This window comes from Ziziphus jujuba, chromosome 10 (assembly GCF_031755915.1).
Source record: "Ziziphus jujuba cultivar Dongzao chromosome 10, ASM3175591v1".
Lineage (NCBI taxonomy): Eukaryota > Viridiplantae > Streptophyta > Magnoliopsida > Rosales > Rhamnaceae > Ziziphus > Ziziphus jujuba.
Genome location: NC_083388.1, coordinates 20,871,185 through 20,896,936, shown reverse-complemented (window position 1 = coordinate 20,896,936; position 25,752 = coordinate 20,871,185). Strand labels below are relative to the sequence as shown.

Here is a 25,752-nt window from a genome sequence, read left to right as displayed (position 1 = left end):
TTTCTTATGCATGGAATGTGCCAATACTTGTATACTTAAACGTTAAGAATTCGTGCCCCTTTGCTAGCTTTTTCACATATGAATTGACCGAGCTTGAGGGAATTGTAGATCAGATAGAAAATGCAAGAAAATAGGAAAAAGTTTGAGAGAAAATTTTAGAGAGTGAAAGAAACTGCATTTCCTTGATTTGTAACTAAACTGGAACTATAAGTCTGCTAAACCAGATTAACAAACAAACCAAATGAACTAACTCAGTTAACAGAAAACAATCTGAGTTGGCATTCATTAAACTGAGCTGGCAAACTGACGTCAGCAAATAATCTAACAGAGCTTATCGGTTAAAGCTTAGTAAAATGAACATAATTTTTGGTAGGAGTGAATGCAGAGTGTTGAAAAAAATGTACTAACAGGTAGGTTTCAGGCAGTACCTATAAAAATTTCTCATTTGGGAGTGAGTCTTCTCTTGGTATATGTTTCCAATATTTATATGCTCTTCATGATAGACTTTTTTTTTTTTTTTTTTTTTTGAAATAATGACACCATATTAGCCAGATGCAAATTAATGCTATTTACCATGATATTATACATTTCTCTTCTTGCATTTAAATATATTTTTGTCCTTGTATTGGACTAAAAATTAGCTATTAACAAGGGAAAAATTTATATATAATGCGAAGTAATTGAGCAAGTTCAGACCTTCAGGGCCAAATTATATTCCTTGGCTACTAATGCTCTCATGCATTACCCTTTATGTCAAATAAAGTATATATTAAACTTTATATAACACAAACACACACACACACACACACACACACATATGTGTGTGTATATATATGTTTGTATATATATTATTTCACATTTTTGCTAGTTGCACCCTAGTTATTCTGAATTTAATTCGAGTGCCTACAACTCCTGTGCTCCAACTCATCTTTAGCCCCCTCTGCTTTCATGCTCTCATGCACAACCCCTTTATGTTATATAAAGTATAAGATTAGAAAGAGTTAATTTGCTAGACATTAATATTGCTTTTTATAATATATATATACACATATATTTATATGTCAATTTTATTTCGGACTTTTGCTAGTCGCCTCCAAGTTATTCTGAATTTACTTCAAGTGCCTTCAACTCCTCTGCTCTAACCCATCTTTAGCGTCCCATCATTAATCCAATTATCAATCCAAATCCATATCCCATCACTACAAATTTCCAAATAAATCCAGATGATTCTGAATCTGACATCTCTTCATAGTAAGGAGTTGGTAATATTGTTCTGCAATTTCTTGACAATGGAAAATTAGATAATCCCCTGTTTCCCTCAAAATAAGAATTTGAAAATATTCCAAATTGACTACCTAGTGGGATTGGTCCCATTAGTTGGTCTTTAGAGAAGTTCAAGTATTCAAGAAATGTGAGATTGATTAACTGCTGAGGGATTTCTCCAGAAAGCTTATAACTAAAGAGATCTAACAATTCAAGGTCAGACAGCTTCCCTAAGGATGAAGGGATAAGTCCTGCAGAATTATTAATGACATATTTAGCATGATTAGACCATAAGCTTGTATCTTTTTTGACAACAAACAAAACTCATATATTTTTACTTACTTTAGTTACATGCATCCAAGTTCATTTAAATTTGTTTCAATTGCATTCAACTACTAACTACTATAGTTCATCTTCGTCTCTTTTGTGGAATCACAGACCAAATATTCTGCACATCAAATTTGGCCTCCTTGAGGTGATGATATGTCCAACAACCAATCCAATTATCAGCCCACATCCATATCCCATGACTACAATGTTCCAACCAAAACCGTAGGATACAGAATCTGATATCTCATCATATCGAGAAGGAGTTAGTATTAACCACAATTTTTGGACAATGGAAAACCACATAATCCCTCATTTTCCTTCAAAAGAAGAGTTGGAAGTACCCAAAATTGTCTACCTTGTATACCTGTCAGTTGGTTTTGTGAAAAGTTCAAGTATGCAAGAAACGTGAGGTTGACTAGCTGTTGAGGGATTGTACCAGAAAGCTTATTGTCATACAGATCTAACGATTCAAGCTCAATCAAGTGCCCTAGAGATGAAGGGATGGCTCCTGTAAAACCACTATTCTATAAGTTGAGTACAATATTAAAGATTGAAGACCCCTAACGTAATTGGAATTTCTCCAGAGAACTTGTTATTGGATAAATTAATGTACAACAAAATGGTATAAATTTTTGGTAATATCATTTCTAGTCCTTTTTTCATCACAGTTGCTGAGTCTATGTAATAGATATGTCCCAAGTATTTGATGAATTATGACTTATCAATCTTAGGGATGGAAGTCCAGTTTCCAAAATACTGTGATGGTAAATTCCCAACAAAATCATTAGAAGAGAGATCAATGACAGGAAAACTCATGAAGCCAAAAATTAATGGGGATCCCATATTGGAATCTATTATAGCTTAATATGAGAAGTTGGAGTTGTGGCAAATTTTGTAGCCAAAAAAGAAACGTGTCCTGCATCTGATTGTGACCTTTTTCCATATTGCATTTGAGTCCATCTCATGAGCAGAAATCACTACCAGCCTTCGAAGATTTCATCTTTGGGTAGGAACCGTTGGAGCTTGGATCATTACCATAAAGCAATTCATGCCTCTTAATTTTAAACTCTTGTTTTAGTTGCAGTAGTATATAGGCTTGGTGTGGGAGGCAAGAGAAAGTGGTGGAGGAGTTCAAAGAAAGTGAAGCATGGAATCAACTTGAGACCAGCAGGTAAAATAAGAGGAACTGATTGATCCTCTTCATTTTTAGCAGATTATGATAGTGCAGATGGAATGAGAGTTCAACATGTACTGATTGAGTCTTTGCTAGTACGAAGTTGTGTTTATCCACAGCAATATATATATATATATATATAAATGGAAAACAGAACACTGGCTCAATTTAAAATGCTGAATTCACGATAGTATTTTTTTAGTCTATAGAGAGTAGAATTTGATTATGGTCCAATGCTATGATTACATAACAATGTTTTATATCCATGATATAGGAATTTTTTTTTTTTTTCTTTTCTGGTATGAGTTATAAGACGTTCAAAGTCATTTATATGGTTAATGAGTGAGGTAGAATGTTATATGGGGTTAGTATATGCATTTTTTTTTGGCTAAAACAGAGTAATGTAATCTTGCTATCAAACAAGACATGGACATAATGATAGACAATGCAGAGTAGTTTAGATTTATGTACGGTCAGATATGCTTGTTCAACTATTAAGATGGTATTTATCAAAATTCTTTGTTAAAATCTAAACAATATTGAGTTGAAGACATTAATGCAATATTATGTATGTGTCAGCTTAATATATGATTAGAAACTAAAAATCTAAATGGGTGGAATGGCCATTAAAGATAGACAAATATTTCCACTATGAGAATAGTGTTTATGTAGTGTAGATACTGTAAATAGTGTTTATAAGGTACACAAATATTTCCACAACAATATCAACCAAAGAAGGAAACTCTTAACACTTGAAGAAGACAACTACAAGTATACATATCTTGCAATTGGTTGACCGTGGAGATTACAAAATCTAACTCAATTGCACGAATAATCATAGTAGAGAAGTACCCCTGTTCCTGGCAGACTGACAAACAACTTTGTTGTGGGATATGTTGAACACAAAGATTACACAGATATGATTTTATTATATATATATCTTTTTACACACTTCAGCTACATGCATTAAAATCACCCGAACTGTTGCTGCAGTTCATCTTAGTCTTCTTTGTGGCAGCACACCAAAGATTATGAACATCAAATTTGGCCTCCTTAAGGTGATGATATGACCTGCGACCAATCCAATTATCAGTCCACATACATACCCCATTGCTACAACTTTCCAAGTAAAGCCGGATAATAGTGAGTCTGATAATATCTTATCAAAGTGTGAAGTTGTTAAGGTAGTTCCACATTTTTGTGACAGTGGAATACCACATAATCCCCAATTTCTCTCAAAAGAAGAACTTGGAAATACCCAGATTTGTCCACCTTGTGGTACTGGACCAGTGAGATGGTTTACGGATAAGTTCAGGTATCCAAGAAATGTGAGACTGATTAACTGTTGAGGGATTACACCAGAAAGCTTATTGTTTGAGAGATCTAAGGATTCAAGCTCTCTGAGATTCCCTAGAGATGAAGGAATGGCCCCTGTGAAACAATTACTGGACAAGTTAAGTACAATTAGAGATTGAAGATCTCCTATTGTAGTTGGAATTTCCCCATGAAGTCTATTGTTGGAGAGATCAATGGCTACAAAGATTGTAAGTATCTTGATCAATTTCATTTCTTGTCCCTTGTTCATCAAAGTCACAGAGTCTTGGTAATAATTCCCACCTATATATTTCAACTCTGACTTGTTTTTCTTAGAAGATTCCATCATAGAAGTCCAATTTTTGAAATAGTTTGATGGTAAACTCCCTGTAAAATCATTGAAAGATAAATCAATGATACGGGAGTTCACAAAGCCCGTAAAGTTGCGAGGATGCCATATTGGACCGTAAAATCTATTAGAACTTAATATGAGAACCTGTAGCTTTGGCAAATTTGGTAGCCAGAATGGAAACTTGTCACTCATATTATTATGGCCCAGATTTAGAACTTGTAGCTCTTGGCACTTAATTAGAGACTGTGGAATCTTCCCTTGTAAATAGTTGTGGCTCACGTCCAATGTCAACAATTGGCTTCCATCTCCACATGTATGAGGCATATTGCCGTGGAAGTTGTTTCCTTGAAGATTGAGTACTTTAAGAGAACTATTGAAGCTACCCAAACATTGAGGAATGGTGCCATTAAGGAGGTTATTTGATGCATCAAGTATTTCAAGATTCCTTAATTTACAGAACATTGGATCAATTCCTCCACCGAAGCTGTTATTTGAGATGAAAATGGATGTTATGGACATTGGTGGAACAACAAGTGGACCTTGCAACATGTTGGAATGTAGATCAAGATACCACAATCCCTCCCATAGAAGAACAGATGGAGCTTCTTCCAAATTGTTGATGCTGTTGAAACATAGAGGAATGGTGCCATTCAGATGATTATTTGATACATCAAATGTCATCAGGTTCCTTAATTTACAGAACGACGGATCAATTCTTCCAGTCAAGCTATTGTTTGAGATTGAGAAGTGTCGGGTGGACATTGGTGGAACAACAAGTTGTCCTTGCAAAAAATTGGAACTTAGATCAAGGTCCACTAATACCTTCCATGGAAGAATTAATGATTGGATTTCTTCCCAGCCGCTAATGAAGTTGTAAGAAAGATAGAGATATTGCAAGGTCTCTATGCTTACGCTCAAGAACCATTTAGGTATAGGACCCCCAATCCTATTGCTGGAAAGATCTAAGTTCTCTAATTCATCTTGCGTTCTCAAGAAATTTGGAAATTCACTTATGTTGCATGAGGATAAGAATAAATCATGAAACTGCGGAAGAGTGGAATCTTTGCTTGTATTTGCTATGGAAATGCGGCTGTTATATGAAAGATTAAGAGACTTAAGGTCAGTCAGCTCGGAGAAAATGCCAAAATCAACTCTGCCACTTAAATTATTTGAACCAAGGCTGAGTTCTCTCAGCTTTTTCAATTTGGATATGGACCTTGGAATAAGTCTACTTAATCTATTTCCATTTAAAGACAGACTTTCTAACTGGGAAGAATTAGAGATGTCCAAGTCTGTGAATTGATTGTCATCCAGATATAGGGATACCAAAGAAGGCATTGCGAAGAAAGAAGAAGGAATGACTCCAGTAAATAAATTGTTGGACAAAGACAGAGTGTCTAATTTGGATGAATTAGAGATGCCCAAGTCTGTGAACTGATTGTCATCCAAATGAAGGTATCGCAAAGAAGGAATTGCAAATAAAGAAGAAGGAATGACTCCAGTAAATGAATTGTTGGACAAAGACAGAGTGTCTAATTTGGATGAATTAGAGATGCCCAAGTCTGTGAACTGATTGTCATCCAAATAAAGGTATCGCAAAGAAGGAATTGCAAATAAAGAAGTAGGAATGACTCCAGTAAATAAATTGTTTGACAGATCAACAGAAACAAGGAAGGGCAAGTTAAGATTGTATGAAGGAATTGAAGTCAAATTATTGTATCCAAGATAAATCTCTTCAATAAGATATGGAAATGCCTTTGGATTTGGGAAGTTGCCATGGAAAAGGTTATATGAAAGATCCAAATAGGTTAGCTGGGTCAGATTTCCAAATGAAGTTGAAATTTGACCACCGAATTTATTCGTTCCAAGGTTTAAATATTGCAACTGTGGGAGGGTTTTTATGGAAGAAGGTAATTCACCACCAAATTCATTACTAGAGAGATCAAGTGAAGTGAGTTTTGGAAGGTTCCCTGGAGTAGATGGAAACTGACCTTTGAAATGGTTGGATGAGAGGTCGAGCTCTACGAGTTCAGAAAGGTTCCAAAGGGAAGAAGGAACAGTTCCCGTGGATAAAGAATGTTTGAGGCGTAAAACATTCAAGGACTTGATGTTCCCAATTGAATCGGGCAATTTCCCCGAGAAACTGGTTGAGGAAATATCCAACGACTTTAGATTACTGCTAGAATTAAACTCCGGAAGAGAACCTGTAAGATGAAAGTTGAATGACTGATCAATGAATTGTAATTTAGGCAATTGGAAGATACTATTTGGAAATTGGCCATGCAAATCGCAATAAAAAAGAGAGATATTCTTTAGATTACTGCTAGAATTAAATTCCGGAAGAGAACCTGTAAGAAGATAGTTCTTTGACAGATCAATGGATTGTATGCTAGGCAACTGGAAAATATTCTGTGAAAATTCTCCTCGCAGATCGCAATTATGAAGAGAGAGATGCGTCAAGAAAGAGAGGTTTGCCATGGATTGAGGCAGCTGCGAAAAAGAAAGATCCACCCTTTCCAGGTTAAGGAGTCTTAAATTGGTCATGTTCTGGATAAGCCTTTCGAGCTCCCCTTCTCTTACGTACAAATCAAAACAATCAGAAAGATCAAATGACATAATATTTGTCAACTTTGAGATTTCAGATGGAATATACCCAGAAATTTCAGAGGAAGAGAGATTGAGATGGGTTAACCTGGAAAGCTGGCCCAACTCAGATGGGATGGGGCTTAAGGTGAAGTTATTGAATGCAAGGTTGAGCTTATGGAGATGCAGCAACCTGAAAAGGCTGCTATTAGAACGCAACGGCCCATTAAGGCAGCTGCTGCTAAGGTCTAGGCCCACAACAAGACCTCTTGCCATATCACATGTGACTCCGTCCCACGAACAGCAATCGCTACCGGCCTTCCAATATCTCATCTTCGGATAACTACTATAAAAGCTAAGAAATGAATCAATTTCAGGCTTCTTTAGAGCGAACTCTTGTTTTAATTGGAGTAAAACAGAGGTTTGGTGAGGAAGACAAGAGAAAGTGGTAGCAGAGGAATTCAACGAATGCGTAACAAACATAGAACTGGAGATCACCACAACGTAAAATAAGAGGAATTGATGGGTCCTCTTCATTTTAGCTGCAGGGTATGATATATATAATGCAGATCAACTGGAAATTAGAGGCAATAAATATGGAATTGTTGGAGTGTGTGTGTGAATGTTAGAAGGCTAGCCTATATATAGTGCTAAAACTAAAATGATCATCACATTATTAGTTCCTAGAAGCAATCAACCTTTACTTTTTTCAAGTCAAGAGAATGGGCTGATGGCTGTGTTCCATCCACGATAATTGAATGGAGATGAAAAGTAATTTACAAATAGATACATGACTCTTTTTTCTACATTACATATATGGTAATTGGAATTCACTCAAAAAAAAAAAAAAAAAGCCATATATGGTAATTGATAGTATTTACTATCCTTAAACATATGTAACAAATGAAACGTACAATACATATTCTAGTTTAATCAAATTTATATGTTTATTTATTTATTTATTTTTTTTGTACCATCTAATCAAACATGTATCCGTACATCCATATTGCATGCCCCAAAAAAAAAAAAAAAAAAAAAAAAAAAAACTTCATTGTTGATGTTGAATTACCATTCCTTCCAAAAAGTTATTATTGCATTTAGTATAATTTGCACTAACAATCTCAAAACTATACATGATATTTGCACTTAGATCCTTTTATTTTATTTATTTTTTTATTTAATGTACTTTGCCCCATAAACTGTGATGCTTGTTGCACGCTAAGATTTTTTTGAATTTCCATTAAGTCCGTAGCGTGAAAGGCATGTACTACAAAGCACATGCAGGCAATCCAAAATGAAATCTCTATAGTTTTAAGAGTATAAAGTGTCAAAATCTCATAAATAAATACTTATTATTATTATTATTATTATTATATGCAGGGAACATAAATATATATATATAAAAATATATTTTGTCAAAAAATAAAAAAATATATTTAGAGCCTATGTCCCCTCAGTCGTTAAGCTTTTGTACTTTGATCCCTATTTCATTTTTTTTTTTTTTTTTTCACATTGGTTCCTATGGTCTCATTTGTTAACATGTTCAGTTTTTGCTTGTTTCTTTTATATTGTATATAGTTTATTTACTTCAATGATTTATTAATATTAGTTGATGGTAGTTGATATCTCTATGAAGAGAAAAAAATACAAACAAAAAATGAAATACAATTTGAAAATGTGTAGTTTTTTTTTTTTTTTTTTTTTCATTTCTTCACATTTGTAGTTAACTAATGTATCTGATAAATTTTAACTACCACTAACTAAAACTAACAAACATTAAAATATAAGGAGGAAAAATCTATTTATAGAATCTATTAACTATAAATATAAGGAGGAAAAAAATATAAAATGAAAATGAAACACAACTTAAAATTGTGTTGGATTTTTGTTTTTTTGTTTTGTTTTGTTTTGTTTTTTTTTTTTTTTGGTTTTTGCTTTTCTTTCTTCCTTCATATTTTTAGTTAACTAATATGTCTAATAAACTTTAACTATCGCTAACTAAAATTAACAAACATTAAAATTAAAAAAAAAAACTACACACAATTTAGAAAAAAATAAAAAACTAAATACATTAATAAATGACAACTAAATTTCAATTTTTTGCACTTGTCCTTTAACCATTTTGGTCTGTTTTTTAGCATTTTGTGGCATGCCACATGCATGGGTCTGTTGAGGTTGTATGCTTTTGTAATTTTGTTTATCGTTGCAGTAAATGCATTACATGCCTTATAACTACTAAAAGTATATGCAGAAAATGGTTAGAGAATCAAAGTAGGGAGAAAAAAAAAAAAATTGAAGTTTAAAGAACAAACCGAAAAAAAAAAAAAAAAGGAACCAAAGTATGAAAGCTTAATAATTGAGGGGCATAGGTGATAAATACCCATTAAAAATTATTTTTTAACAAATGATAAAAATTTTAAAAGATCTTTACACCCAATAAGAAATAAGATAGGACTAATCTTTTTTTTTTTTTTTTTTTTTGGGTTTAAACAGCAAAAACAAAATCTTAATAACCGAGAGGCATAGGTACTAAATACCCATTGGAGAATTATTTTTTGACAAATGCTACAAATTTAAAAAGATTTTTACACCCAATAAAAAATAAGATATATATAGGATTGATATATATATATATATATATATATATATATTTTTTTTTTGTTTTTTTTTGTTTGTTTAAACCACGAGGTATCCTTACACTCTTTCTGGGATGGGACTATTCCCTGTTAGAACTTTGACTTGGTTTGAGAATCAAAGTGCAAGAAAAGATTAGTTTGAACCAAAGTGCAAAAAAGAAAAAAAGGGACCAAGGCAAAAAACCTTAATAATTGAATGGCATAGGTGCTAAATACCCATTAAACAATTATTTTTCTCATAAATGATATAAAATTTGAAAAGACTTTTACACCCAATAAAAATAAGATAGGATTATTATTTTATTTTTCTATTTTTTTTGTTTAAACCATGAGGTACCCGTTCGATCTTCAGCTTGGCCCTGGCAATAAAGTATTTCCTACGGGAGTCGAACCCCTGAGACTGTGGGTAAAGTTCACCCATTAGGAGCTTCGTTTGCCAACCGACCACACCTTGCAGTCTTTAACTGCAAATATCTCTAGACCATGAAAGCGCTATTGTCCGAACCTAAGATCAGTTTGTGGAAGTAATCTTTGGTAAAAAAGAATGGGTCCCTCACAATAACTGAATCGAAAGGAATAATCATCTCCTAATAAAAACATAGACAAGTTGTTGCAAGTCATGATCTCTCTACGCTGAGATTGAAAAATTTTCAGTTATGGTCCACTTCCAATAAATGAATGAAAACAACTACTGATTATCTGTAAGTTACATTGAGTTTGGAAATTAATTATATTTTTAATCACTTCTTAAACTTCATATGAAATTTATATATATGTAAAAAGTACTCCATTAAAAGTTTAATAGTTAATTCATTGATTCTAATTCGGTAGATTTATCTATGTAGGAACCATACAGCAGAAGCTAAGATTACAGTTAAATAAAATATATGATGTATATTTTTTATCACTTCTTGAAAAAATGACAAATCTGCTTATGAGCTTTAAAAAATATTTATATTTTTTTCTTAAGGTGTTTTATTTTTTTATAAATTCTAAATTTCTAAAAAATAATCAGAAAATCTAATTGTGGTAGAAGTTAGAAAGCAATATATTTATAGACTACTAACTCTAGCATTTAGCCTTCTAGGGGTTAACACATTCGGCCCAACTAATAGGTTCCATTTAAATAACCATGGCTCTATCACAAGCTAGTTTAGGATCTTACAATCATTATTAATGAAGGCTTCTGATGAATAAATTAGGTTGTTCCAAGAGTATAAATCCAACAATCCCTACCACGAAAAGATTCCATCCTCTAATAAAAAGGAAATGAATTAAACTTGAAATTGAAACTTATCTTTAATTGGCTAAAATTTCGAGTCCTTTCAATAGTTTATGGCCCTTATTTCTAATTCTCCCGCAAATAGTAATTAAATAATAGAGCTATTACCAATAACCCATGATTGGGTAAGAAATTCTGCAATGGACGTGTTATATAAGATGTGTGTATATATATATATATATATATATGCAGGTTAGTCTACTCTGTAGTCTTCCTTTCTTGCTTTTTTTCCCCATCCTCAGAAAAATAAAAAAAATAAAAAAAAGCAGAAAATTCTGCAATGGACGTGTTATATAGGGTATAATATGCAGGTTAGTCTACTCTGTAGTCTTCCCTTGTTGCTTTCTTTCCCCATCCTGAGAGTGAGAGAGAGAGAGAGAGAGAGAGAGAGCAGAAAATTCTGCAATGGACGTGTTATAAAGGGTATAATATGCAGATTAGTCTACTCTGTAGTCTTCCTTCATTGCTTTCTTCTTTATCCTCCGAAAAAAGAAAAAAAAAAAAGAAAAAAAAAAGAGCGCTGAAAATTCTGCATGGACGTGTTATATAAGGTATATGTATATATATATATATATATATATGCAGGTCAGTCTACTCTGTAGTCTTCCTTTGTTGCTTTCTTTCCCCATCCTCTGACCATCCTCTGAGGACTAACGTCAAACTTTGATTAGTTTGACGTTTTGGAGATTCTGATTGGCTTGTAATTAATGTTGACAGTCAAACACTTCGTTCTGATGATCTGCCCTTAAAGTCCATCATGTTTAAGCGGTGGGATTGTTTAGTTTGAAGCCACTGCGAAGGAGCTTTTTTTTTTTTTTGTTTTTTTTAATTATTATTATTATTATTATTATGTTGCAAGAGAATTACGACTAAAGATGTGGAAAATCATTATTATTATTGTTATTTTTAATGAAAGAAAGATACCTCTTAGTAATATTATAGCATCAGGCTAGATGTTCTGCGCCATGCGGGATAATAGCATGGGACTTACCGAAGAAATAATGGAATTTATCAATATTTGAACTATAATTTCTGAATTCGGAAATATGATAGTTGAGTGATTTTCTTTCACTAAGCTATCAGTTCCGATGGTATGTAGAACGTCATTTCTATAACCAATGAAAATGGTATTAATTTTATGGAATTAGTACAGAGTTTTTATACTCTTGCTAGCAAACCAAGCATGAAATTAAGCACACTTAGCGCTGAACTCTCGATTTCTACATATTTACATAAATTTTGATTTTTTCACCTTTGAAAGATTTCATGAGGAAGTTGAAATTGTAAATTATTAGTTAATTGATCGGTTTAGTTTTTAAAAGCACTTCCTCTGTTATTGCATTTTTGATGAAACTGGTGCTATAGCCCCAACAAAACAAACTTAAACAAGAATTTCATGGAAGGAACATCCCCCAACACAATCAAAAAGCAAAAAATGAACCAAGTCCACAAAAAATATGAACATCTAAAGAAAGACTACAGCTCATATTAGCTAAACAGTCGGCTGCATTGTTGCTAGGCTTCCTCTGTTATTGTAACTTCTATGCATATCATTTTGTAACTCAATCGGCACTGAATATGATTTCTTGTCTGTGTTTCAATTTTTTTTTTTTTTTTTTTGCTTATCTTTAATTAAATTTTAAAGGTTAAACTCATACTAACGTCTCTTTTCTTATTTTTTATTTTTTTTTCAGTGGCCAAAATTAAATTTTATACTTCTAGAATATTGCAAATAAATGGAACCATAATTATTGCAAATAAGGCCAACCCTATATTCGTATACAAGTATAGTTAAAGCCAATCTAAAAGAAGTGTAGAAGTAAAATTATCAGACACTCTCTCAGCCCAAAAAAATTAGACAGAAAAAAAAAAAAAAAAAAGCATCAAACTCTCAATTTTTTAGGTGTGGTAGGTGTAATCACGTCTCTCGCAATATCAAAATTCAGACCTAAAGATGACGATTCTCGGATTCTAATATGATAAATGTACCTTTATTCATATTAAATTTACAAAAAAGGAAAATTCATCATTTCATCAGATGTACTTTCATTTGACCAAAATGCTATGCATGAAAAGCGCTACTGAATATAAACATTTATAAAAGTACTATCAAAGACACTCATAGTTAGGAAAGTTTGATTTTTGATTGAATTGATTTACAAAGAGTCACTATACCTTTATATTTATATATAATATTGAATATTATTTTACACTTAATTTCATATGCTAGATATTGTATTACTTTTTTTAAAATATACGTATAAATCTTATTTCACGCTTTTGCTAGTTGCAACCAAGTTACTATACATGTATTTCAAGTACCTGCAACTCCTCTGCTCTAAGTCATATTAGTCTCCATTGTGGATCACAACAAAAATTCTGAGCATCAAAATCTGGTCTCCTTAAAGTGATGATATGTCGGGCTACTAATCCAATTATCATTCAAATCCATATTCCATCACTACATTTTTCCAACTAAAACCAGATGATACTGAATCTGATACCTCGTTCGTAGTAAGAAAGACTTGGTAAGCTTTATTAGAATAAGCTAATAAGCTTGATATACATTGTTAGGTCCGCTTCCTAACAGCTAAGCGTTTAAGATAGACGGTGAGTGAACAAGCTTGTTCAGCATTTTGTTGACAATGGAATCCCCCGTTTCCTTCAAAAGAAGAATATGAAAAACATTCCAAATTGTCCACCTTGTGGGATTGGACCCATAAGTTGGTTTTCAGAAAAGTTCAAGTACTCAATAAATGTGAGATTGATCAACCGCTGAGAGATTGCTCCAGAAAGCTTATTCTTAGAGAAATCTAATGATTAAAGCTCACACAGCTTTCCAATGGATGAGCGGGTGAGTTGTGCAAAATTACTATGACAAGTTGAGCACAATTAAAGATTGAAGATCTGCTATTGGACTCAGAATTTCTTCATGAAAGTTGTTATTTGAGAAATCAATAGACACAAAGATCGTTAAAATTTTGGTTAAAAAAAAAAAAAAACATTTCTGTCTCTTATTCATCAAAGTCACTGAGTATTGGTAATGACTAAATTCATCACCAATGTATTTCAATTGTGACTCGTTATTAGGATTTTCAGCCATGGATAAGTATTCAAATCATAAGCAACTGAACTGTTAGGCCGAAAAAATAATACAGGCCTTTAATTGTAAACTCTAGTTTTAGTTGCAGTAAAACAGAGTTTTGCCTTGGGTGACAAGGAAAGATGTTGGAGGAATTCAAGGAATGCGGAAAAAAACAAAAAAAAAAAAAAGATGGAACAGGAAATCATCAAGCCATAAAATAAGTGAATTAATTAATTAATCCTCTTCATCATATTCGCAAATTATTAATGCAGATGAAAATGAGGGGAAATAAATATGTTGTGAGGTGTATGAATATTAGAAGGTTATGAGGCTTTTTATAGTATGAATTTATAACTGCGAAAATGAACAGAACATAACAGTTAATTGTTCCAAACTTTTTAAGTGTTATGTTGATTTGAAATCGAAAGTTCGTGGAAGCTGTAAACTTTAGTAAAAAATGTCCATCGAAATTAGAGAATGGAAAAGAAAAATCATCTCTACTTAAATAAGTTGTTGCAAAGTCATGATCTCTCTTCAATGAGATTGGAAATTTCATTTATGGATGACTAACAAGCCATTATATTTATTATTATTATTATTTTTATCTTGGTGCCGGAGGGATAGCAAGTCATTATGCAGGAAATTCTGCCGCATTGAAAATTTGCGAAGTGTTATACAAGGTATTCTTAGTCTACTTGGCACTCTGCGTTGTTGTTTTCTTTTCCCCACTAAAAGTCTGTATCATCTAGCCCCACCCCTTACTTTGGCTTGGACTTTTGGATATTCTGGTTGGCATATAATTAATTTTGGCAATAAAATACATATTCTCATGCATGTAACTCTACCCCAATAACGACAATCACTACCTGCCTTCCAATAGCTAGTCTTCGGATAAGTATTCAAGCAAGAAGCAATTAAACAGTTAGACCAATAGAATAATACACGCCTTTTAATTGTGAGCTCTCATTTCAGTTGCAGTAAAACAGTGCTTTGTCTTGGGAGGCAAGAAAAAGTGGAGGAATTCAAGGAATGTGAAACAAAGATTAACCAACATGAGATGAGCACCTGAAAGTAAAATAAGACAAGAGGATTAATTGATTCATCCTCTTCATTTTAGCAGCAGCAGATTAGGAATGCAAATAAACAAAAAAATGGAACTGAGAGGCAATAAAAATGTATCTTTTGGGGTGTAAGATTATTAGAAGTTTATGAGGATTTTTATGGTACAAATTCACAAATACACAAATTTATCAAATCATTAAGGGGCTACTGTCCGAATATTAAAAGAGCTGGTCATTTGAAAAGGTAAAGTTGCTGGAAGTAACCCTTTTAGCCAAGAAGTGATTGATGGTTATGGTCCATGGCAATATCTGAATGGAAAATAAAAGTCTTCTTTAAAAGATAATTTGTGGTTGAAACTGGCTTATCAAAATTCCAAGTCCCTGCAATAGTTTATTGCTGCATCCACATTGTAATTAAATTAATTACTTTCGCAAGACCTAACAAATGAAACAAGCAATAGTAACTCTATATTTAAAGTAACAACTTGACAAATGAAACAAGCAATAGTAACTCTATATAACTGTATATTTAAAGTAACAACTTGACAAATGAAACAAGCAATAGTAACTCTATATTTAAAGTAACAAAGATATTTTCCATAGTCCCTGATTGAGCAGGAAATTCAATATTGGACGTGTTATAAAAGGTATGGTTAGTCTAGCCCCTGGTCTCGCTTGTTGCTTTCTTTCCCCATCCTCTCCGAGGCTCATTTTGTGAATTTAGTCCCAACCATTGCCTTTGACTTGGACGTTTTCCAGATTCTGATTAGCTTCTAATTAATCATGTTTGCAATAAAATATATATTCTCATGCATGTGCCTACACTTCATTCTTACTAGAAAACAAAGCATGAAACCAAGCTCACTCTCTATCTGTATATGTATCAATTGTGATTTATTCACCTCGAAAGATTTTTTGAGGAAGTTGAAATTGTAAATTATATGTTAGTTAGTTGTCCGTTTAGTTTGTTAAAACTTGTTTAAATCCGAGACTACCTCTGTTATTTCTCTTTGGGTGAAACAGGTGCTGTTACACCAACCAAACAAACTTAAACAACAATTTCATGTGACGAACATCCTCCAACACAATCAAAAAGCAAGAATGACCCAACTTCACTAGGGGCTTGGTAAAAAAAAGAAAATGAACACATAAGGAAAGACTATGATTTATATTAGCTAAACGGTTGGCTACTTTGTCTCATTCCTGCTGGACTTCCTCTGTTATTGCAACTCAATGAACATAGAATCTGGTTTTCAACACTGAGTTTTGATTTCTGTTACTTATTTTACGTACATTTTAAGGACAAGCTTTCAATCTTTCTTTATGTTGGCTACCATATGAACATTAATTTGCATTGATTTTAGTTTTTAAGGGTTTTGGCTCCACAAATCACGGTACATTTGACTTCATAAGCAGCATCAATCATAATGCTCTTCTGCCAATTTTCATATACTTTGCAAACTAATATAAAATATCATTATCATTTGACTCTGTCATGCCATATGCTGAACCCATTTTGGAGAATTAAATATCGGTTTGCAGCCATTTAGGACTTTGTAACAGCCTTATTAACAATCTTATTCGACCCAACATACTCATCACTAGACCTTGTTTTCATCTTCGGACAAGTATACTATTGTTTGGATCAACGCAATAATATAAGCAGGCAGAATGATATTCATGCTAAAAGCCTATTAAAGACCACTCAATCTAGCACGATCAACAAAAAATCAATCTATTTGGAGTTGCAAAAAAAAAAAAAAAAAAAGAAAAAATTCCTACATAATTCCGTTCACAATATTCTATTTGGCAAAGCTTAGGAAAATAGTCAATAAGTTGCTAGGTTCTCAATTTAATTAGTTCCCAGTTTTGCTCATCATGGCCAGTTAGTTTAGTCATTTGTGCAAATGCATAACGTTCATAAGATGACGAAACCAGTAGTTCAAAAGCTTAAGCCTCTAGAGACAAATGCTACTATGCTTAGGTGAAAAAAGGTTAAAAAGATAAATGAAACGTATGCAAGACAGAAACTGTAATGTTAAAATTAATGCATACATTACCTTATCATTCAAGGTCCATATGACTGGCAAGAGTTGCATCGGCAGCAGAACGAAGATGTTACAAGAAACCTCATTGATAACACATGGAGGAGGCCCAGTCTGCCACAGAACTTTCTAATTAGAATCTATAATAAAACCACTAAGTCATCAAATTCAAAGTAGCCTAGTGGAAACCAGAGAAGAAAATAATCTATTGTAAAAGAAAAGAGCAAAAGGAGTGGCTTAGTTCATAACTACCTCATATAATAGCTTTCTTGCACATAATTTTTTTATTTTATCATCAGCATTACATATTGTTATTCCAGTGAGAAAAAAATTTATTAACTATCAAGATAGAAGAAACTGACATATGAAATGAAATTCCCAAATCAAGAATAATAATAAAATCGAAGCAACACTAAGTTGATAAAAATATATCAATAAAGACAAGACCATAATTATAAAAGCAAACTATAATAATAGGCCGGCAAATTATATTAAAACCTTCCACACTTTAGTTAATACAAACATAGAAACATATTAAGGCTAAACCCGATTGGAGGCTCAGCAGGCACCTTTGGAGTTGGGGCCACGGTGATAGTCGTCGGCGGCGAGAAGGTTCCACGGCGGTGGTGCCTTTTCGGGTGTTGAGAGTGGTGCTAGAAGGTAGTAGCTTGTGTTTCCTTTTGCAATGGTTTTGTTTACCCTGTGTACTTCGGCGAAGAGACAAGGAAGGGTACAGAGAGAGTAGGATAGAGGAGAAGCAAGAGAGAACCGAGAAAGGGACACGTGGAGGAGAGACATTGAAATCAGAGTAAAATAAATGGGGGTATTATGGGTATTTCAACAGATAGATATGCTGCTAAAATATTATATTATTTGAAGGAGAATGTATTTTTTATGAATAGAAAAATTAAAAACAAAAAAAAGTGTATTTTTCAATTATTAGACAAAATTAAATTAGGGACATAAGGGGAGTGGACCAAATTTTTCCCAAACAAAAATCCTTTCCGAATAACATGAAAAATTTTAGGCTTCTTAAGTAGGACTCTCTTTTTGGTTGTTGTAAAACAGAGGATTGAGCAGGGTAATTTTGAAAATTTTGTTTAAAAAAAAAAAAAAAAAACGTCTTGATGTCTTTCAAGCTATAAAACATTTTCGATTAAAAAGGGAAAAAAAAAATGACAAAACATAACGGAAAAAACAAAAGTAAAGCATTAAGATAAGATTTTTTATTTTTTATTTTTCTTTTTGATAAACATTAAGATAAGAATTGAAAAACAAACAATACAAATTACAGTACCTTGTTATATTTAGATAACTTATATTAAAAAACTGAATCAATATTCACCAAAAGTATATATATTTTCTCCAAAACAAAAAGAAAAAGCTCGAGTCAATAAAAAACAATACCTTAGTTAATAATTTGCAAAATGGTGTAGCAATCGATATTTTAGGTGTATATGCTACAAAGTAACATACCAATAAGAATGAGTACATGGACATGGTTATTTGTTAATTCATATAGTTGACATATATGTATATTCTTATACCACAGATATAATATATCAACCAAAAAACAAAAAGAAAAAATCATAGACATAATATATATATTTTTTGAAGTGAAGATACCCTCTCTCCTTCTTGTTATGACTTTTAAACATATCGATCGACTTACCAGAACAAATTAAAAAAACAAACTCTATGTAACAAATTTAAAAAACAAACTCTATGTACTTATGCATACATAGAGTTTTTTTTTTTTTTTTTTGGACACACTAAAATATTTGGATGTGCTAGCTATAATGTGATATGTTTTGTTTGTTTGTTTGTTTGTTTGTTTGTTTTTTTTTCTTTTTTTTCTCTCTCTCTCTCTCTCTGCGATTGCTAACACATTCATCAAGTTTTGTATTTCCTGTTTAATATGTCAACGCGAAACGTCAAAATGTGCATAAAAGAATCATCAGTATGAAGGGCACGTCACTTATTACATGCTTTAGCTACAGAGATCATAATCATTCCAAATTTTATTGTCAGTCCCTTAGCTAAGATTGTCAGAGTAAGCTAGGTTTTGAGTGATTTTACAGAGAAGAAAAAGAAAGAAAATTAAAAAAGCTCTAGAGAGAGAAAATGGAAGAAAAGAAAGAACCGAATGTGTATTTTGTTGAAAACAATTGCTGCTTACAAACAAATATTTTACAGAGAAGCTTACATATACATGCTGAACCGACAAAACCAAGACTAACAAAGAACCAATAGACAAGGAACATCTGTCAAGACTTAATTAACGAAGTACCTCAGACTCAGCACAAGCAAGACTAATGAGCACCCAAACTCCACTAAACAAGCACATGCCAACACCAAGAGCTCACTTGACTGTGCTTTCCCTCCACACCCTTCAACTCTGCTCCAATTCAGCTCAGTCGCCTCCAATTCATCTCAGTCGCCTCTGTAGTCTGACGCGAAACATTTTGGAAATCAAATTTGACCTCCTTGAGGTGATGACATGTCCAGCCATGAATTCAACTAGTAGTCGGCATCCATATCCCACCGGTACAACTTTCCAACCAAACTCAAATACTGAATCCGATTTCTTACTGTAGTGAAGTGATCATCAGTAATTGTTGGTGCTGGTGGGGGAGTTGTACGTTTTATTGGCAATGGCAAGCCACGTAATCCCATGTTTCCTTCAAAAGAAGAACTTTCAAATGTCAAAACTTGTCCCTCTTGTGGTACTGGACGCACGAGTTGATTGTTAGAAAAATTTAAGTATTCAAGAAAACTGAGTGTTGTCAATGCTCGACGGATTTCACCACAAAGCTTATTTGTTAGAGAGGTCCAATGATTCAAGGTCCTTCAAATTCTCTAAAGATGGTGGGATGCTTCCAGTAAAATTGTTTCTTGACATGTTGAGTGTAACTAGAGATTGAAGATCCCATAATGTACTAGGAATTTCTCCATAAAATTTATTATCAGAGAGATCCATGGATAGGAAGAGAGATAGACTATCTACAAATTCCATTTCTTGTCCCTTATTCATCATGGTCACGGAGTTCTTCAGATAGTCAGGATCCGGCGTGTCTTCCGTAGCTTTTTTGGCTACCAATTCTGAATCATTATATTTCTTGAGATTTTTGTACTCATGGATGTCCAATTTCTAAAATATTCTGATGGTAAGTTTCCTGTAAAATTATTATGAGAAAGATCAATGACTTTTAACATCACAAAGCCCAAACAGTTATTATTATGCCATATGGAAGTTATTAGAGCATACTATGATGACTTGGAGCCAGGGCAAAACTTGTAGCCAAAAAGGAAATGTTGTCACTTATCTTGTTGTGGCCAAGCTTTAGAACACTTAACTCCTTGCATCTCATTAAAGACCGTGGAATCTTGCCATGTAATTGATCGTGTCACCTTAGTATATGATTAGAAACTAAAAATCTAAATGGGTGGAGTGGCCATTATAAGATGACAAATATTTCCACTATATAATTAATATTTATATATACTGATGTATTAATTACGTCAATTATAGCACAATAACCTTATTTGGAATGTGTAAACCAAAATAGGAAGGAATGAACCAAACTCAACCATAACATTAGATGAATTTGATTATAGATGTTTAGAAGTTAAAGTAAATAATAAAGTAGAAGAAGATTCAAGACGTCATTTCATATAAAGCATCCTTCATGGTGCTCCTCTATCAATTTTCCATAAACTAAATTGCACACGTTAATATTAAATTAATACAATCTTCAATATTAAAAGTGCTATCCAACAGAGCCATGTCCAAAACCAGACTCATAATATCATTGCTAAAATCTCAATGGAGACTCTTAATGTTAAGCTTCAATGTTTATATCATCTTCAATGTAAAATTAATATCATCTTTAGTGTTAAGCTTTTTCTGCCTCCACAAATGTAAAGATCTCAATATAGATTCTCTTTAGATTCTTATGTTATATAAATTCAATTTGCTAAGATTTCAACTAGGTTTTGTCAATATATAAAACATCTTAGGGACGTCCTTTATGAAAAATAGAAAAGCATTGCAATTCCAAATCCTCATATTTTTAATACCTAAATCCACAACATGCATATGGTGTAATTACAATATCAAGCAAACACTTGAAGAAGACAACTACAGGTATACATATCTTGCAAATGGTCGACTATGGAGATTACAAAATGTAACTAAATTGCACGAATAATCATAGTAGAGAAGTAACTCTGTTCCTGGAAGACTGACAAGCAGCTTTGTTGTTGGAGATGTTTAACACAAAGATTATACAGATAAGCTCTTACATATCATTTTACACTAGCTACATGCATTCAAATCACTTGAACTGTTTGCTCCAGTTCATCTTTGTCTCCTTTGAGGCAGCACACCAAAGATTATGAACATTAAATTGGGCCTCCATAAGGTGATGGTATGTCCTGCGACCAATCCAATTATCAGTCCACATCCATATCCCATCGCTACAGCCTTCCAAGTAAAACTGGATAATAGTGAGTCTGATGATATCTTATCAGAGTGTGAAGTTGGTAAGATAGTTCCACATTTTTGTGAGAGTGGAAGACCACATAATCCCCAATTTCCCTCAAAAGAAGAACCTGGAAATACCCAGATTTGTCCACCCTGTGGTATTGGACCAGTGAGATGGTTTACGGATAAGTTCAAGTATCCAAGAAATGTGAGACTGATTAGCTGTTGAGGGATTACACCAGAAAGCTTATTATTTGATAGATCTAAGGATTCAAGCTCTGTGAGATTCCCTAGAGATGAAGGAATGGCCCCTGTGAAACAATTACTGGACAAGTTAAGTACAATTAGAGATTGAAGATCTCCTACTGTAGTTGGAATTTCCCCATGAAGTCTATTGTTGGAGAGATCAATGGCTACAAAGATTGTAAGTATCTTGATCAATTCCATTTCTTGCCCCTTGTTCATCAAAGTCACAGAGTCTTGGTAATAACCCTCACCTATATAATTCAACTCTGACTCATTTTTCTTAGAAGATTCCATCATAGAAGTCCAATTTTTGAAATAGTTTGATGGTAAACTCCCTGTAAAATCATTGAAAGATAAATCAATGATACGGGAGTTCACAAAGCCCGTAAAGTTGCGAGGATGCCATATTGGACCGTAAAATCTATTAGAACTTAATATGAGAACCTGTAGCTTCGGCAAATTTGGTAGCCAGAATGGAAACTTGTCACTCATATTATTATGGCCCAGATTTAGAACTTCTAGCTCTTGGCACTTAATTAGAGACTGTGGAATCTTCCCTTGTAAATAGTTGTGGCTCACGTCCAATGTCAACAATTGGCTTCCATCTCCACAGGTATGAGGCATATTGCCGTGGAAGTTGTTTCCTTGAAGATTGAGTACTTTAAGAGAACTATTGAAGCTGCCCAAACATTGAGGAATGGTGCCATTCAGGAGGTTATTTGATGCATCAAGTATTTCAAGGTTCCTTAATTTTCAGAACATTGGATCAATTCCTCCAACGAAGCTGTTATTTGAGATGAAAATGAATGTTATGGACATTGGTGGAACAACAAGTAGTCCTTGCAACATGTTGGAATGTAGATCAAGATTCTCCAGTGATGGGGCTTCTTCCCAATTGCTGATATTGTTGAAACATAGAGGAATGGTGCCATTAAGATGATTATTTGATGCATTAAGTGACACCAGCTTCCTTAATTTACAGAACAATGGATCAATTCTTCCAGTCAAGCTATTATTTGAGATTGAGAAGTACTCGGTGGACATTGGGGGAACAACAAGTGGTCCTTGCAAAAAATTGGAACTCAGATCAAGAGACTTTAATGCCTTCCATGGAAGAATTAGTGATTGGATTTCTTCCCAGCCACAAATGAAGTTGTAAGAAAGATCAAGACTTTCCAAGGTCTCTATGCCTACTGTCAAGAACCATTTAGGTATAAGACCCTCTATCCTATTGTTGGAAAGTTCTAAGTACTTTAATTCATCCTGTGTTTTCAAAAAAATTGGAAATTCACTTATGTTGCACGAGGATAAATGTAAATCTTCAAAATGGGGAAGAGTGGAATCCATACTTGTATTTGCTATGGATAGGCGGCTGTTATATGAAAGATCAAGAGACTTCAAGCCAGTCAGCTCAGAGAAAATGCCAAAATCAACTTTGCCACTTAAATTATTTGAATCAAGTCGAAGTTCTCCCAGCTTTTTCAATTTGGATATGGATCTTGGAATAAGTCTACTTAATCTGTTTCTGCTTAAAGACAGAATTGTCAACCGGGATGAATTATAGATGTCCAAGTCTGTGAACTGATTGTCATCCAGATTTAGGAATACCAAAGAAGGAATTGCAAATAAAGAAGGAGGAATGACTCCAGTAAATAAATTGTTGGACAGAACCAGAGACTTTAATTTGGATGAATTAGAGATGTCCAAGTCTATGATGTGATTGTCATCCAGATTTAGGGATACCAAGGAAGAAATTGTAAATAAAGAAGAAGGAATGACTCCAGTAAATAAATTGTTGGACAGAGATAGAGTGCCTAATTTGGATGAATTAGAGATGCCCAAGTCCGTGATCTGATTGTCATCCAGATTTAGAATTCCCGAAGAAAACATTACAAATGAAAACGAAGGAATGACTCCGGTTAATAAATTGTTTGACAGATCAAGTAAATACAGGAAGGGCAAGTTAAGATTGCATGATGGGATTGAAGTCAACTTATTGTGTCCAAGATAAATCTCTTCAATAAGATATGGGAATGCCACTGGATTTGGGAAGTTCCCATGGAAAAAGTTATATGAAAGATCAAAATAGGTTAGCTGGGTCAGATTTCTAAATGAAGTTGAAATTTGACCACTGAAATTATTCCTTCTAAGAGTTAAAGATTTCAATTGTGGGAGGTTTTTAATGGAAGATGGTAATTCACCACCAAATTCATTATCAGAGAGATCAAGTGAGGTGAGGTTTGGAAGGTTCCCTAGAGTAGATGGCAACCGACCTTTGAAATAATTCACTGAAAGATCGAGCTCTACGAGTTCAGAAAGGTTCCAAAGGGACGAAGGAACTGTCCCTGAAAAGGATCCAAGATTCAAAACATTCAAGGACTTGAGGTTCCCAACTGAATCGGGCAATTTCCCCAAGAAACTGGTTGTGAAAATAACCAACGACTTTACATTACTGCTACAATTGAACTCCGGAAGAGAACCTGTAAGATCAAAATTAAATGACAGATCAATGAATTGTAATTTAGGAAATTGGAAGATATTCTTTGGAAATTGACCATGCAAATCGCAATAAATAAAAAAGAGAGAGATATTCTTTAGATTACTACTAGAATTAAATTCTGGAAGAGAACCTGTAAGACCCATATTTTGTGACAGATCAATGGATTGTATGTTAGGCAACTGGAAGATATTCTGTGGAAATTCCCCCTGCAAATAGCAATTCCAAAGAGAGAGATGTGTCAAGAAAGAGAGGTTTGCCATGGATTGAGGCACCGATGAAGAAGAAAGATCCACTCCGTCCAGGTTAAGGAGTCTTAAATTGGTCATATTCTGGATAAGCCTTTCGAGCCCCGCTTCTCTTACGTACAAACCATAACAATCAGAAAGATCAAATGACATAATATTTGTCAGCTTTGAGATTTCAGATGGAATATGCCCAGAAAATTCAGAGGAAGACAGATTGAGATGGGTTAACCTGGAAAGCTGGCCCAGCTCGGATGGGATGGGGCTTGAGGTGAAGTTATTGAATGCAAGATTGAGCTTAAGGAGATGAAGCAACCTGAAAAGGCTGCTGTTAGAACGCAAAGGCCCATTAAGCCAGCTGCCGCTGAGGTCTAGGCTCACTACATGACCTGTTGCCATATCACAAGTGACTCCGTCCCACAAACAGCAATCGCTACCGGCCTTCCAATATCTCATCTTCGGATAACTACTATGCCACCCAAGATATGAATCAATTTCAGGCTTCTTTAGAGCGAACTCTTGCTTTAGTTGGAGTAAAACAGAGGTTTGGTGAGGAAGACAAGGGAAAGTGGTAGTGCAGGAGTTCAAGGAATGTGTAACAAACATAGAACTAGAGATCACCACAACGTAAAATAAGAGGAATTGATGGGTCCTCTTCATTTTAGCTGCAGGTTATGATATATAATGCGGATCAACCGGAAATTAGAGGCTACAAATATGGAATTGTTGGAGTGTGTGTGTGTAAATGTTAGAAGGCTAGCCTATATATAGTGCTAAAACTAAAATGATCATCACGTTATTAACGGAAAGTTCCTAGAAGCAATTAATCAACTTTACTTTTTTTAAGTCAAGAGAACGGGCAAATGGTTGTATTCCATTCGCAATAATTGAATGGAAATGAAACGTAAATTAAAAGTAATATACAAATAGATACATGAATCTCTTTCTATATTACATATATGGTACCCTAATTGGAATTCACCACATATGTGGTAATTGAAAGTATTTACTATCCTTAAACATGTGTAACAAATGAAACGTCTAGTACATATTCTAGTTTTAATCAAATTTATATCTTTATTTTATTTTATTTTATTTTTTATTTTGTACCATCTAGTCAAACATGTATCCGTATATCCATATTGCATGTGAA

At 33.6% G+C, this 25,752-nt stretch overlaps 4 protein-coding genes and 1 long non-coding RNA gene across 6 annotated transcripts; all 5 read right to left on the bottom strand.

The window, feature by feature from the left end:
- Nucleotides 1-1,149: 1,149 nt before the first annotated feature.
- Nucleotides 1,150-2,593, bottom strand: LOC107411790 (receptor-like protein 9DC3). The gene is made up of 3 exons (XM_060812141.1): nucleotides 2,575-2,593; nucleotides 1,958-2,101; nucleotides 1,150-1,514 (listed from the first exon to the last, which is right to left on the bottom strand). Exons 1-3 carry the CDS (start codon nucleotides 2,591-2,593, stop codon nucleotides 1,150-1,152), a joined length of 528 nt encoding a protein of 175 aa, XP_060668124.1.
- Nucleotides 2,594-3,478: 885 nt separating this feature from the next.
- On the bottom strand, nucleotides 3,479-7,615 carry LOC132799579 (receptor-like protein 34). Its single transcript, XM_060811815.1, has 2 exons — nucleotides 6,782-7,615; nucleotides 3,479-6,637 (listed from the first exon to the last, which is right to left on the bottom strand). The coding sequence occupies exons 1-2, from the start codon at nucleotides 7,551-7,553 to the stop codon at nucleotides 3,762-3,764; spliced, it is 3,648 nt and encodes a 1,215-aa protein (XP_060667798.1). The 5' UTR covers nucleotides 7,554-7,615; the 3' UTR covers nucleotides 3,479-3,761.
- A 6,962-nt stretch (nucleotides 7,616-14,577) lies between these two features.
- Nucleotides 14,578-17,958, bottom strand: LOC107403509 (uncharacterized). 2 transcript variants are annotated; one of them, XR_003053835.3, is made up of 3 exons: nucleotides 17,141-17,912; nucleotides 15,345-15,477; nucleotides 14,578-15,084 (listed from the first exon to the last, which is right to left on the bottom strand). It is a non-coding gene; the product is annotated as an uncharacterized LOC107403509 (long non-coding RNA). The 2 variants fall into 2 exon arrangements; XR_003053834.3 differs by lacking the exon at nucleotides 14,578-15,084 and having other exon boundaries at nucleotides 15,178-15,477; nucleotides 17,141-17,958.
- Nucleotides 17,959-21,485: 3,527 nt separating this feature from the next.
- Nucleotides 21,486-22,481, bottom strand: LOC125421017 (receptor-like protein 33). The gene has a single exon (XM_048468720.2). The coding sequence runs from the start codon at nucleotides 22,479-22,481 to the stop codon at nucleotides 21,486-21,488; it is 996 nt and encodes a 331-aa protein (XP_048324677.2).
- A 129-nt stretch (nucleotides 22,482-22,610) lies between these two features.
- LOC107411806 (receptor-like protein 6) lies at nucleotides 22,611-25,259 on the bottom strand. Its single transcript, XM_060812140.1, has 2 exons — nucleotides 24,488-25,259; nucleotides 22,611-24,337 (listed from the first exon to the last, which is right to left on the bottom strand). The coding sequence occupies exons 1-2, from the start codon at nucleotides 25,257-25,259 to the stop codon at nucleotides 22,611-22,613; spliced, it is 2,499 nt and encodes an 832-aa protein (XP_060668123.1).
- Between the last annotated feature and the right edge of the window lie 493 nt (nucleotides 25,260-25,752).